Here is a 14,493-nt window from a genome sequence, read left to right as displayed (position 1 = left end):
AACGGTGCCTTCCCCACCCCTTTAAAGCATGCGCACATCACTCCCATACTTAAAAAGCCCTCCCTGGACCCCACCAACCTGAACAACTTAAGACCCATCTCCCTACTCCTGTTTTCCTCTAAACTCTTAGAACACTTAGTCTACAATCGCCTGAGCTCCCACCTCACTGACAACAACCTTCTTAAACCTTTACAGTCTGGCTTTCGCTTACTACACTCCACTGAAACTGCCCTACTAAAACTCACTAATGATCTACTAACTGCTAAAACCAATGGCCACTACTTCGTATTCTTACTACTTGACCTCTCTATGGCTTTTGATAGTCTTGACCATCCCCTCCTCCTCAAAAAACTCCACTCTATTGGCCTCCGAGACTCTGCTCTCTCCTGGTTCTCCTCCTACCTATCTCAGCTCTCCTTCAGCATTACCTTTAACTCTGTCTCCTCCTCTCCACTCCCTCTTTCTGTAGGGGTCCCTCAAGGTTCTGTCCTTGGACCCCTTTTCTTCTCCATCTACACCTCCTCCCTTGGTCACTTGATAAACTCCCATGGCTTTAAGTACCATCTCTATGCTGATGACACACAAATCTATCTTTCTACCCCTCACCTCACCCCTTCAGTCTCCTCTCGCATTGCTAACCTACTAAGCGACATGGATGTCACTCCGCTTCCTCAAACTCAATCTTTCCAAAATTGAGCTCATACTATTTCTTCCAGCCCGTGCCCCCTCCCCTGACTTCTCCATCAAGATCAATAATACAACCATCAGTCTCTCCCCTCATGCCAGGGTACTAGGTGTAATCCTAGACTCCCATCTGTCCTTTCAGCCCCAAATCCAATTGCTGTTCAAATCATGTAGACTTTACCTCCGCAACATCTCCAAGATATGCCTGTTCTTAACTTCTGAAACTGCTAAGCAACTTATTCACTCCCTTGTTATCTCTCGCCTTGACTATTGGCCTCTCCCTCCTCATTGGCCTACCTCATCGCAGGCTATCCTCTCTTCAGTCTATCATGAATGCTGCTGCCAGACTCATCCACCTTACTAACCATTCTGTATCTGCCACCCCTCTCTACCAATCCCCCCACTGGCTTCCCATTGTCCAGTGAATACAATTCAAAACATTAACAATAACATATAAACCCATTTAAAACTCTGCCCCAAATTACATCACCAATCTTGTCTCCAAATATCACCCAAATCATACTCTCCGCTCCTCCCACAACCACCTACTCTCTAGCTCCCTTGTCTCCTCCTCCCATGCTCATCTCCAGGACTTCTCCAGAGCCTCCCCCATCCTCTGGAACGCTCTACCCCAATTTATCAGACTATCGCCTACTCTGCTCACTTTTAGGTGATCTCTGAAAACCTATCTCTTCAGGGAAGCCTATCCGGCCTTCAGCTAATAATGGAATCTTCTATTCTTCCTACTAGTCCATCCCCCACAGTTATTACCTTTTGCACCACTAGCCCCTCCTTCTTAGATTGTAAGCTCCAAGGAGCAGGGCCCTCCTAACCCTCTTGTATTGAACTGTATTGTTGCTGTATTGCCTCCCGTTATATTGTAAAACGCTGAGCAAACTGTTGGCGCTATATAAATCCTGTATAATAATATAATAATTGTACACAGCGGGAGTCTGTCAGCAGGTCCTGCCCAATGATTTATGGCCGGGTCCTGCCGATGGGCTGTTTGCAATCATGGCCCAGAGCCCTATGTTGACAATCACCACAGGGCTCTGTACAGAGGGAATGATACTTCTGTTTCTCATGCAGGGATGAGAAACTAAGAAATCTTTTAGTAAAAGCACATAATACACACATTACACATAGTTAGGCACACATTTAACCCCTTGATCACCCTAGATGTTAATCCCTTCCCAGCCAATGTCATTACAACAGTGACAGTGTAGTTTTATCACTAATCACTGTATTAGTGTCATTGTAGATGTCAGTGGCAGTTAGTCAGTTCCTCTCAGCATCGGTTAGTGTCAGATTGCCTGCCGCACTATTGCAGCCCCATTATAAGTCGCTGATCAATGCCATTAGTAGTATAAAAAATAAATATTCCAATATATATTCTATAGTTTGTAGACACTATAACTTTCACACAAACCAATCAATATACACTCAGTGTGAACCAGGTTAAAGAGTATATGCATTGATAAAGTTTAGAAAAACATGGAAATGACTGGACAGTCTGAAAGAAAGCTGGATGGGTAGCAACCCTCCTGAACCCTCCAAACTATGTGGGCCCAGGAAAAGTTGTCCTGCAAAAAATGTCTCATTTTAGCAGGAAGTACAGTAATTCCTCAGGCTTTTTGAAAGCTTATCTGGTGTGCAGAGAATGATTACAATTGTACATGACTAGCAAAAGTGTGCCGTTTTAGGTACAGGTGCTTAAAGGGTATGTAACAAAATCTGTGATATTCATTCAAAACAGTGCTATTTTTAAAAGGAGATGATGGACCATTCATCAACAGATCACCCACAGGAGAACTTTACGTTTTTAGTTGTGTTTCCATTAGTTGATATTAGTATCATACTTTACATGATAGAAAATTTGTTACACGCTATCTAAAAACAGAATTAAGCGTTTGTTGGTACTGTGAATCAATAACTGACACATTGTCATTTTACTGATCATGTAATAAAACGTGGACTGTCTATCACAGTCCACTACAGTATGAATACTGTGATATAAAATGTGAGATTTACAAGTGGCTGTCAGCCCTGAGTGGGGGGGTTGCCACGTCTATGTTGGTGTGGATTATTGTCAGTGTGTTGGTGGGGGGGGGGGTCAGTTGGGTACATCATAGGTCAGCATTAGTCTCGGCAGTGGTTGTTAATGAGCTGAGAAGGATCAGGAGGAGACAGGTTGGTGCTACAGATGTATGAGGGGGATGGGCATTACAAATGTGACAAATAGGGAGGTTGGGCAGGTGTGATTGCCAGCAGCATCTATATGGCTGTGCAGCAGCTGATGTGTGCACAAGGCAATACAAAAGGTGGGAGGAGAATTTTGCCAGTTTTTATCTAGATTTAACGGTCTAAGCACACATTTATGCAAGCCATACAAGGATCAAAAATTCGGCCAGTTCCGCAGGGACTGGCCAAATTTTGATCTATGTATGGGCAGGCTGATTATACTCAAGTTGATCCAATGATTGACTTGGGTACAACCAGCCTGCTAGATTTTTCTACACACGATTACTGCCAGCAGCTATAGCCGCTAGCAGTAATCATTGTATTCTTCCGACTGGGAAGGCTCCCTGCACCAAACCCCCCCCTCAGAAAAACATAATAGCGGTGCAGGAGGCATTGCCCAATCAACACTGAGTTGATGGGGAATCAAGCAATTTTCTTTCCTTCCACCTGCAGTGGAAGGAAAGAAAATCAATTCATCTATGGTTTCCCTTGTTCAACAGTCTAAGGCTCATGAACCTAAAAGTCTGCAATGGCTGGGAAAATACAAAACCCAGCAAGTTGTAAGTGGGAATTATACAGGTCTTGGCAGTACTCACAGTTCTTCAACAGCTAGAAGGCCACATGCTGGCCATATCTTTAAGTGGGCCTGAGAAGGACATATCGAAACCTCACCTTGTAGAACAGTGGTTCTCAACCTGTGGGTCGCGACCCCTTTGGGGGTCGAACGACCCTTTCACAGGGGTCCCCTAAGACCATCAGAAAACACATATTTCCGATGTGTAAAGAGCAGCTACTGTGTAGAAAGCAGCTGCTGTGTTGAAAGCAGCTACTCTGTTAAAAGCAGCTACTCTGTTGAAAGCAGCAGTATTGGAGGTAAAACGACACTCATGAATTATAATTACTGGGTAAATAATTTTATGGTTGGGGGTCACCACAACATGAGGAACTGTATTAAAGGGTCACGGCATTAGGAAGGTTGGGAACCACTGTTGTAGGAGGTTTCAGTGGAATTCCAAATCTCCACCATGAGATCCTCCATATTGTTTGGCACAATAGTAACAAGTAAAGTGGTCTTTAGAGACCTCTATCTCTCTCTCGAAAGTGGAAAGAGTGCAACATGAAGCTCATCAATCACCACCTTATTCCAGGAAACAAAACCAAGTCAGGTAACTGGCATGGAGCTGTTTGATTCCCAGCTCCCTCCTGCAGGTTGTAGTACACTGCTGTTCCCTTGAGTCATTTCATAATGAGGCAAGGGAACAGCAGCTCTGCTGGAAGACAATGCTGAACTGTGACACTCCTCACACTATAAAGAAAGTATAAAGAAAGTATGCCCAGCTGCTCTGCTTAGCAACCTCATTTCCACCACTTGTATCTTGTGTTTTACTGACAATTATGCTCCCACTGTCTGATGCAGAACATGGAGCACAGCTGACATCTAGAAGCCAGATAGTCTGTCTCAGGAAACCCACATTTCTCTCCGAGAGACATGGACCAGATGATTTCCTATCTAGAAGCTTAAACTGGCCAGGACACTCTATGATAAGCTTCTAACCCAACACATCTTTCATGTCATTTTGCCTCATTCCATGGTGTTCTATAAAGAATTTCTGGTATTATTAAGAATTCTGATGATACACAGCACAGATGGAAAGGTATCTCATGCAAAAGCCTAGTGTTTAACCCTTTCACTGCCAGGCCTATTCGTAAAGTATCCAAACAAAAATTAAGGTCAATGTTCACTAATGTTAAAAACATAACATATACTCAATAAACCAATAAACAAACAATCACCCCAGTGAAAAACATACATCAATCCCTTCATACCACAATAATAAAGAAGTCCTACTCTTCAGAATGAAATGATACTGATCTTTTTTAAAATGTGACTAAAGTCCTGTGACTAAGTCTTAACAATGAAGCATGTCATCACATTGCAACTAGAAAATGCTGTGATCACACCAAGGGAGACAGAGGCAGGATCTGGATGAGTTTGTATCCTTGTGCACAGGGCTTGTGTACTTTTTAACCACTTGCTGACTGCCAGCCCACAGGTTAAGTTCATAAAGGCACAATCACGTACCTGAACATCGGCAGTGTCTTTTGCTTTATAGGGTGCACGAGCGCCCCCCCCCCCTTCCCTACACACACAGCAGGATTTTGTCAGCAATTGATTTATGGCTGAGACCTGCTGATTGGCTGTGTCCAATCACAGCCCAGATCCCTGTGTTAACAAACACACAGGGCTCTGTATTTAGTAAAAAGATATTTAGTAAAAAGCAGCACATATTAAACATTTGTTAGGCACACACTTAACCCCTTGATTACCCCAAAATGTTAACCCCTGCCCAGCCCGTGCCTATAGTTCAGTGACAGTTATAGTATTATCACTGATCATTGTATTACTGTCACTGGTGATGTCAGTTAAGTTGGCCATACATTACACAGTTTACTTGTTCAACTTCCTTTAGATTTACCTTCAACTATGTACTGCAAGGGCCTGCCTGATTTTCATACAAATTAAAAGTGTTTAGGTTTGACCGCATACTATATGGTTTTGGAAAATCTAAAGGAATATGGTACAAGAAAACTGTATAATGTATGGCCAGCCTAAGTCTGTTAGTGTACCTCCCAGCCAGCATCAGTTAGTGTCTGATTGCCCACCGCACTATCACAATCCCCTATAAGTCGCTGGTCACTGCCATTACTAGTTTTAAAAAATTATATATATAAATTCTAGTATACTGTATATACTGTAGTTTGTTGATGCTACAACTTTAACACAAACCATATACACTTTTTGGGATTTTTTTTATCAAAGACATATAGCAAAATACATTTTGGTCTAAATTTATAAAGAAATAAGATTTTTTAAATTGGATATGTTTTAGAGAAGAAAGTACAATATGTTGTTTTTTTTTTTTTAATTTTAATATATAAAATAAAAACAAAAAACCCATTGGAGATTAAATACCACCAAAAGAAAGCTCTATTTGTGTGAATTTTTTTTTTTTATTTCATTTGGGTACAGCATTGCATGACCGAACAATTACCATTTAAAGTAGCACAGTGCTAAATAGCAAAAAACGGCCTGGTCATGAAGGGGTTAAACTGTTCTGGTGGTCAAGTTTTTTTTTTTACAAAAATAAATCAGTACAAAACAGAGCCTCTGGGCATTCCCCGGCTCAGATTAGAAAACAATAAATACAACATAAAAAATAACAACAGAACAACAGAACAACAGCTCACTCTCACCAGCTAATAACCTTAGCTCTGTATTACTTGGAAGGAATTATAGGTCTCAGCATACACAGGAGGTGAAAAGGAAAGTTGATAGTGGGGACCCTAAAAATCCCCGCTGAACTCCCTGGGGAGCAGACCATAGACACAACGGGAAAAAGGGCCACAAGGGGAAAAGAGAGAATGGGAAACAACTTGACTACAGTTAGTTCAATTACCAGAAATCAGCTGCCATCATTGAGGAGGATTCTAACCATACATCCCAAATTTTATTAAATTTCCTCGGACATCCCCTAGATATATACGTCAACTTGTAATAGGTCACCGGAGAATTCACCAACTCCTGCACCCTTCTCCATGGCAACACAATGGCCTTTCTGGCATAGAAAAGTAATAGACCAAGAAGTGTCCTAACCGCCCTAGTATGTGCCAATGAATTGACTAGACCCAAGATGCACACATGCACCATCTGAGGAATAGAGATGGTAGTCAAAAAGTGAATAAATTCTGTAACATCCCTCCAGAAGGTGGAGATGTGGGAACAGTGCCAAAAAATGTGATAGAAATCTGCTGTGGCCAAACCACAGTGCCAGCAGTCAGATGCTGTTCCAGGAAAAATGCTATGGAGCCTGGCTGGTGTTAAGTATGACATATGTAAGATCTTAAACTGTATTAATTTGTTTCTGGTAGCCACTAGTTGTGTAAAAGGGTAATCCCAGGCATCTTCCCAGTCCTCCCCATCAAACTCGCCAATTTCTGTCCACCACTTCATCTGGAGAGAGTGTAGGCCCACATGAATTGTAGGTAGCATGGCCTTATAGATAGATGACAATGGCTTTTTAAGGGACTGATTGCGAAGGAGAAACTGCAGATCATCTGTCATCAGATGAATTGGTTCCTTTCCAAATTGTGTGCGGAAGGCATGGCGGTGCTGGAGAAACCAGAAAAAGTGGCAGTTGGAAAGTTCATATTTGAGGTTCAAGCTATCAAAAATGAGTAGCGTGCCCCTATCACATATGTTCTCTAAATATTTAATACCTCTTGAGGCCCACACCTTAGGATACGGGCAAGCCTCAAATTCAGGCAGGCTGGGATTTTACCACAGGGGTGTATGTGGAGACCAGAATGCAGAGGCCGAGGCGGCCCAGGGCATGTCCGTAAACCAGGCCCTGACAACCGCTCGCATTAGAGGAGGCAGAGGTGGAAATACAGCCCGCACACCCCAATATAATTAATTCCTGAGCATCTCATAAGAGCCAGCATAGGCCGCCTCAAGAACAACTGAGGAGTTGGTGTCATCAGAAATTAGCCAATTATGGGCATGAGTGGGTAGAGCACCTAAAAAATGCATATAGAAATCTGGACATGCCAAGCCACCTGGGGTCCATGGCCTACGAAGAATTAGTTTGCTAAATTTAGGTGGACGGGACTGCCAAAGGAAGGAACCAATAAGGGAATGTAATTGATTGAAAAAATGTTTTGGTATCCATACTGGGGAGTATCTAAGCACATATAAAGCCACTGGAAGCACTTTCATTCGATCATATTGATCATGCCAATTACATTTAATGGAAGATTATACCATGCTTTCAACCTATGCCTAATGGTCTGGACTAGCGGGTGTAAATTTAGAGAGCAATAGTCACATGTCCTATTTGAAATAACGATGCCTAAATAGTGCATCGAAGATACCCATTTTAACAGATGAGCTGGGTCCGCTCCCCTCCCCCCGTGCTTCAGGGTCTATAGGAAGAACCTGAGACTTTTCCCAGTTAGTGCGTAAGCCAGAAATTTTGGCAAATGAAAACAGGATGTTCAGAGCAACAGAGAGAAATGGACACGGATCATTAAGAAATAATAACAGATCATCAGCATACAGAGCTAATTTTTTAGTGATTGATCCAACCGTAATACCAATCACATTATCGGCCTGTCTCAAGGCTGCCACCAAAGGTTCCATAGCCAATGCAAACAGGGCAGGGGACAGGGGGCACCCTTGCCTCGTCCCATGCTGAACAGGGAAAGGAAAGGACAAAGCTCCCCTGAACCTAATACAGGCCACTGAAGCTTTATATAGTACATGGAACCATCTGTGGAAGGATGGATCAAATCCGAACCTTTCCAGAACCAGGTCCAGGTAATGCCAGCCAACCGAATCAAAAGCTTTTTCTATATCCAGTGAAACCAAGACTCTGGTAGTGGGACCCTCTCTGGGGAGTTGTAAGTGAGTAAATACTCTACGCAGTTTGATATCGGTAGATTTGCCAGGCATGAAGCCTGTTTGGTCTATGTCAGGGGTGGGCAACTGTGGCCCTCCAGCTGTTGTAGAACTACAAGTCCCATGAGACCTTGCAAAGCTGACAGTTACAAGCATGACTCCCAAAGGCAGAGGCATGATGGGACTTGTAGTTCACCAACAGCTGGAGGGCCACAGTTGCCCACCCCTGGTCTATGTCAATCAGAGGTGGGAGGACCTTCATTAGCCTAGCCACCAGAATCTTAGCAAGGATTTTGAGATCGTAGTTAAGGAGAGAGATGGGCCTATAAGACGCACAGTATCTAATATCTTTACCTGGCTTTGGGAGCAGGACTACATGAGCTTGGTACATTGAGGGTGGTAAAGCGCCCTAGTCCAGGCATACGGTAATTAAATCTCTACGTTTGGTAGCCAATTCAGGACCATGGTGTTTATACCATTCCCCCGGAAGGCCATCCGGGCCTGGAGTCTTGTTACTTGGGAAGGAATGGATAGCAGCCTCAATTTCTAATGATGATTTAGGGGCCTCAAGGCTCTCCCTATCCTCAGGGGAAAGGGTGGGCAACAAAACCCACGCTAATACCTCTGAAGGCACAGCATCAGGGACTGACTCTAAGTGCTCATAAAAAGAAGTATAATACACAGTAAATTCCTGCAGAATATCTGAAGGAGAGGTAAGCAACCCTTGAAATGGGATGAAGTGGAAACCCTAGCTGTACACATTATCAAAACATGAAGCGTTAGCATCGCTTCACTGCAAAATTGATGCCTCATGTCAACTCTGAAGTAGTTTGAAGCCCTTCAATGCCTCCCATTCAAGTCTATGGTAATGCTCTGCAAACGCACTGGCAGGTGTTTGCAGCTCAGTTGCGGTGTGGTTGCAGTGCGGTAATAACATTACTGTTTATTATTGCATTTGTGGTGCAATTTTAACACTCTAAAAATAAACATAGGGCACTTGGGGAGTGTTTTTAATGCACGTTAAACGTGAGTCAAACACACCTATTAATGCGCAAAAACCCTATATGTGCGTTTGTTACGAATTAGCATTTTGAGGCAAGTGTAAACAAGCCCTAAGGTGAATGTGAGTGGAAACAATTATGCAGTGGAGTGCTGAGTATGGATAGTTTAGGTATGTAGGAAGGGGACTGGAAATAATGTTGTTCCACCTTGAGCCCTGGTTCACACTGATGCGGTGCGGAATTCGCACCGGTATCTCTGCGATTTCCGCACTGCATTATAATCACACCCCATTCAAGCGAACTGCTGGGGGTGTGTATTTTCAGTTAACAACGGCCAAAATTGGTTCACAAAACATGGTGCGATGTGCAGAATCGAATCGCGTGGGTGTGAACATCCATGTAATCCGATACTGGTGCAGACAAAAAAAGGGTCCTGCACTATTTTGGTGCGGATGCGGTGTGATTTAAGCCATACAAAATGTATGGCTCAAATTGCACCGCAGAGAAATCGCATGTGATTTGCACAGGAATGCCATGCGGTTCCTGGGCGATGTGCCACACCGCATCAGTGTGAACCAGGGCTCAAAAGCATTTGTTGCAGTCTGCAGATTGTTCAGACAGAGAAGAGTCACCATCCAGCCTCCTGTTTTAGGATACTTTCACACTGACGCAGCACGCATAGGCATTTGTACTGTGCTTTTGCTGTGCTTTCTGAGCATTTTTAAAGGACACGTGACTTAAAAACTGCTCCAAAAAAGCTTCCCAGATGCATTTTTCAGGCGTTTTTCATTGATTTCAATGGGAAGAGACTTTTTGGGGCTTTTTTTTAACTCACCAAACATGTCCTAAAGATGCTGCAAGCAGGAGTTTTTAGGCTACTTTCACACTGATCCGCTGCAAAAACACAGCAAAAATGCATAGGCGTTTTTACCGCGCTTTCTGAGCGCTTTTTAAATGACGTGACTTAAAAGCTGCACCAAAAATGCTTCTTAGAGGCATTTTTGAGGAGCTTTTCATGTGTTTTTCCAGCGTTTTCCATTGATTTTAACAGGAAGAGGTGTTTTGGGGCGTTTTTTTTAACTCACCAAATATGCCCCAAAGATGCTGCAAGCAGGGGTTTTTACACCGCACCGCAAGTGCAACACCTCAGTGTGAAAACATACATAGATATACATTCACATAAATAGGGAAGCATTTTTCTTGAGCTTTTCAGGAGCTTTTCTTAATGCAACAACGCTTTAAAAGCTCCTCAGTGTGAAAGCAGGCTTAAAACGTTTAACAGTTTGGCAGTGGGCTAGAATTATGCACACATGGATTGCACAGTGCCCCCAATGTGAATGATTAATCACTACCATTGGCTACATGCTACTTGTGTAACTTACACTATAGGGATCCCATTGTTCCACTTATGTAGCATATAATTGCTTGCAGCAACGAGCAGCTTTACAGCCCAGTCACACTGCATGAGACTTGTCATGTGATTTGCCATGCCATGTGAGCTTCAAATCGCATGGCAAGTCACGCGCTGTTGTCCGCAGTTAAAGCAGTCTTATCAGTGCGATTTCGACTTGGTTGGAGCCACACCGATTTCTAAAGTAGTGAATACACTACTTCAGGAGCGACTTGCAAAGACATCTGTGTCTTGCAAGCCGCAGATGTCTTGCAAGTCGCACCGCAAGTCGGAATGACATCTGACTTTAAAATCGTGTGACCTCACTGGTCACACGAAGTCGCAGTTTCAAAGTCGGATCGGTGTGACCGGGGACTTAGTGGCATGATTGTGCTACTAAAAATGACTGTAGTCTAACAGATGACTTGTGTTTAAATTTTGACAGATGGTTTTCAGGTGGGAATTTTGCTGAGCAAAACAGAGCACACGTTTCAGGGAGGAGAACAACGACACTGTTTAGATTCATACTGTTCAGACTCATCTTTTTTCACTAAATTATTAGTGTTAGTTGCCCAATGCCAGTTAATTAAGTCAATTGCCTTAGGCAAACCATAGATGATGTGATTTTCTTTCCTTCCACCATGGAAAATTGCTGCATGCCCCCATCAACACAGTCTTCTGCCTATTCTATTGTGCCTGCAGGGAGCCTTCCCGGCCGGCAGCACACAATAATTACGGCTAGTGGCTATAGCTGCCGGCAGTAATTGCATACAAAAACTCCGACAGGCTGGTTGTACCTAAGTAGATTGATGGATTGACCTTTATACAACCAGCCTGCTTATAGATGGATCGAGTCTCGGCCGGTCTCTGCTGAATTGGCCGAGATTCAATCCATCTATGGCCTTACTTTAGGCTCCCTTCTTACCTAGTCATTCTATTGTGGTGTTGTAATGCCATGAAGCAACGTGCATAGCGTTAAGGCAGCCTAGTTGTGTGAATGGACTGTCAATGCACCATAACACACATAAAATTGGACGAGTACCTTTTTTTCTGATACAGCACGCCATATCGTAGGGTAATGCATTGCCTTCCTGGCCGGCAGCACACAATGATTGCTGCTATCAGCTATATCTGCTGGCAGTAATCGCATACAAAAAATCCGACAGGCTGGTTGTACCTAAGTAGATTGATGGATTGACTTTTATACAACCAGCCTGCCCATAGATGGATCGAATCTCGTCCGGTCTCTGCTGAATTGGCCGAGATCTGATCCATCTATGGCCTTGCTCTAGGCCCCCTTCTTACCTAGCCATTCTATTAATGCGCATAGCATTAAGGCAGCCCAGTTATGTGAATGGACAGTCAAAGCACCACAACACACATAAAACTGGACAAGTACCGTTTTTTGTTCTGACGCAACATGCCAAAACATAGGGTAATGCATTGCCAGCGGATGTGGTGCACTACAACTCAGGTGCATTGGAGATGTGTTGCTTTTGTGTTTTAGGTTGCCATTCAAAATGAATAATGCCATGGTGATGTGCATTGTGGTACATGTTAAAACATGTGTGCGTTACCGCGACACATAGGTGTGAAGTTGGCTTTAATTATGCTTCTGACACAGCCTATTTGTTCTTTATAGACTTTTTTAGGATACACTTTTATATTACTATATTGCATGGGAAACATATATATATATATATATATATATATATATATATATATATATATACACACAGACTATATATATATATATACACACAGACTATATATATATATATATATATATATATATATATACACACACACAGACTGTATATATATATGTATATATATTTATATATATATATATATATATATATATATATATTATACAGGATTTAAATAGCGCCAACAGTTTGCTCAGCGCTTTACAATATATAGGGAGATAATACAGACAATACAGCAACAATGCAGTTCAATACAAGAGGGTTAGGAGGGTCCTGCTCCTTGATGCTTACAATCTAAGACATATATTTATATATATATATATATATATATATATATATATATATATATAAAATGTAAAGGCCAAATATCAGTGACTTTATAGACATTATACTCTTTCATGCATGGAAGGGGTTAATCCAGAAGAAGTCCCCCATACTGAGAAAATCATTTGTTTTTTCCTACACACATCAAGAACCACTTGTATCTCCGCTCTAGCAAGCATACAGAAAAAAAAAGCACAAAGCAAAGATACAAAGGTACAAACAGGACACACTCTGACTATACCAAAGAACAACATTTGTGTTTCTTTCTCTTTTCCTCCACCATAATGTCTGCCCCTGGACCAACTTTCCAATGAATTCAATTACATGACTCCCTCTGCTTTCTGTAGATAGTAATTTCATTCATTATAAAGCCATTCTTTTATCTCCTATGCTAAAGAATTGCATTCCTCTGTACAACAGGTTCCTGCCTGCCGTATCCTATTGAGAATCCTAGGAAAACCGTGTTTGGTAGACTGAGGAGTGAATGGAATTATAGGAATACGGAGTCCTTCTAGGCTTCTGTCTGTAGTCACAAGAAGCCTGTTGCCTACCTGCTGCAGATGATGTTCTTGGTAGCGCTTCATCCTGTTGCTCGGGGCTTTCCCCGTCTCCGTTTCGCTCCGTCAGATTCTGTGCCCACAGCTGGGAGATGAGGCCAGCTTGCTGGAGAGATGTTCTTGCTCGCCGGCTCTCCCTCTTTCTCTCTCTCTCTGTATCTCTCACACTCAGGTGATTGGCACAGAATGGGGATGAGTCTTTTCACTGTTAACCCCTCTTAAGAGATGAGCAAAAGCAGACAGATTGGAGCAAGGATTTCCGAGTAGGGGGTCTGAATAAACACATGAACATTGATGGTAACAAGCACTGCATGAACATGGATTTCTCACAGGTTCATTCAGATTCCAGTGCTATGGAAATCGCTTCGCAGGGAGAGACAACATTGGCCATCAAGCCTTTGGTGCAACAGAATCATTTTTTGCGACATAAAAATATTAGGTTGTCTTATATTTTGTATTTTATTGGACACAGAAATATAGCAGTAGTGGTCTTTTTATAAATAAAGCAGCTCTGAGATTATTTGATGGGTGAGAAGTCAGTAGAGAGATAGGCAGAGACTGAATGGCTGGTAAAGTAGATGAGTCTAGCAGTGGTGGTGCAAGGTAGAATAACCAACCAGATTTCAGTTTACTCGAGCCAGATCAATGAAAAGTGACTTTTGAATGGTTAAAGAAATCCCGTCGCCGGAAATCAACAAATTATTATACAGGATTTATATAGTGCAGAGTTTGTGCAGAGCTTTTCAAAATAAATAGAGACAGTGCAGTTACGATACAATTCAATAAAACAGGGTTGGGAGGATCCTGCTTGTGAGAGCTTACAATCTGAACAGGAAGGTCAAGGCGATGCGAAAGGTTGATGGGGTGAATTTAAAAGTTCAGTCGGTGGCGGCTGAGCAGGCTTCTTTGAAGAAATGAGTTTTCAGGGATCGCCTAAAAGTGGACAGAGTAAGAGATAACCGGACAGATTAGGGCAGGGAGTTCCGGAGGATGGGAGAAGCTCTGAAGAATCCTGGAGGCGAGCATAGGAAGAGGTGATGAGGGGGCTAGAGACCAGCAGTCTTGGGAGGAGTGAAGAGAACAGTCTGATGATATTTTTAGATGAGGTTGGTGATGCAGCTCCGAGCAG

General features: G+C 42.7%; 1 protein-coding gene across 2 annotated transcripts in view; it reads right to left on the bottom strand.

Moving 5' to 3' along the window:
- Positions 1-14,057, bottom strand: part of SLC6A7 (solute carrier family 6 member 7) — a 140,456-nt gene extending 126,399 nt beyond the window's left edge. Inside the window, exon 1 of one of the 2 annotated variants that reach the window (XM_089682133.1) lies at positions 13,359-14,057. In XM_089682133.1, the coding sequence (XP_089538259.1) occupies positions 13,359-13,391 (33 nt within the window). In that variant the 5' untranslated portion in view covers positions 13,392-14,057. The remainder of the gene's footprint in view (positions 1-13,358) is intronic. The other variant, XM_089682132.1, reaches the window with a different exon arrangement.
- Between the last annotated feature and the right edge of the window lie 436 nt (positions 14,058-14,493).

Source organism: Staurois parvus, unplaced genomic scaffold (genome assembly GCF_062004578.1).
Source record: "Staurois parvus isolate SC_StPar_1 unplaced genomic scaffold, SC_StPar_1.0 ptg000286l, whole genome shotgun sequence".
In the NCBI taxonomy this organism is placed as follows: domain Eukaryota; kingdom Metazoa; phylum Chordata; class Amphibia; order Anura; family Ranidae; genus Staurois; species Staurois parvus.
This window is presented reverse-complemented; position numbering and strand designations above follow the sequence as displayed.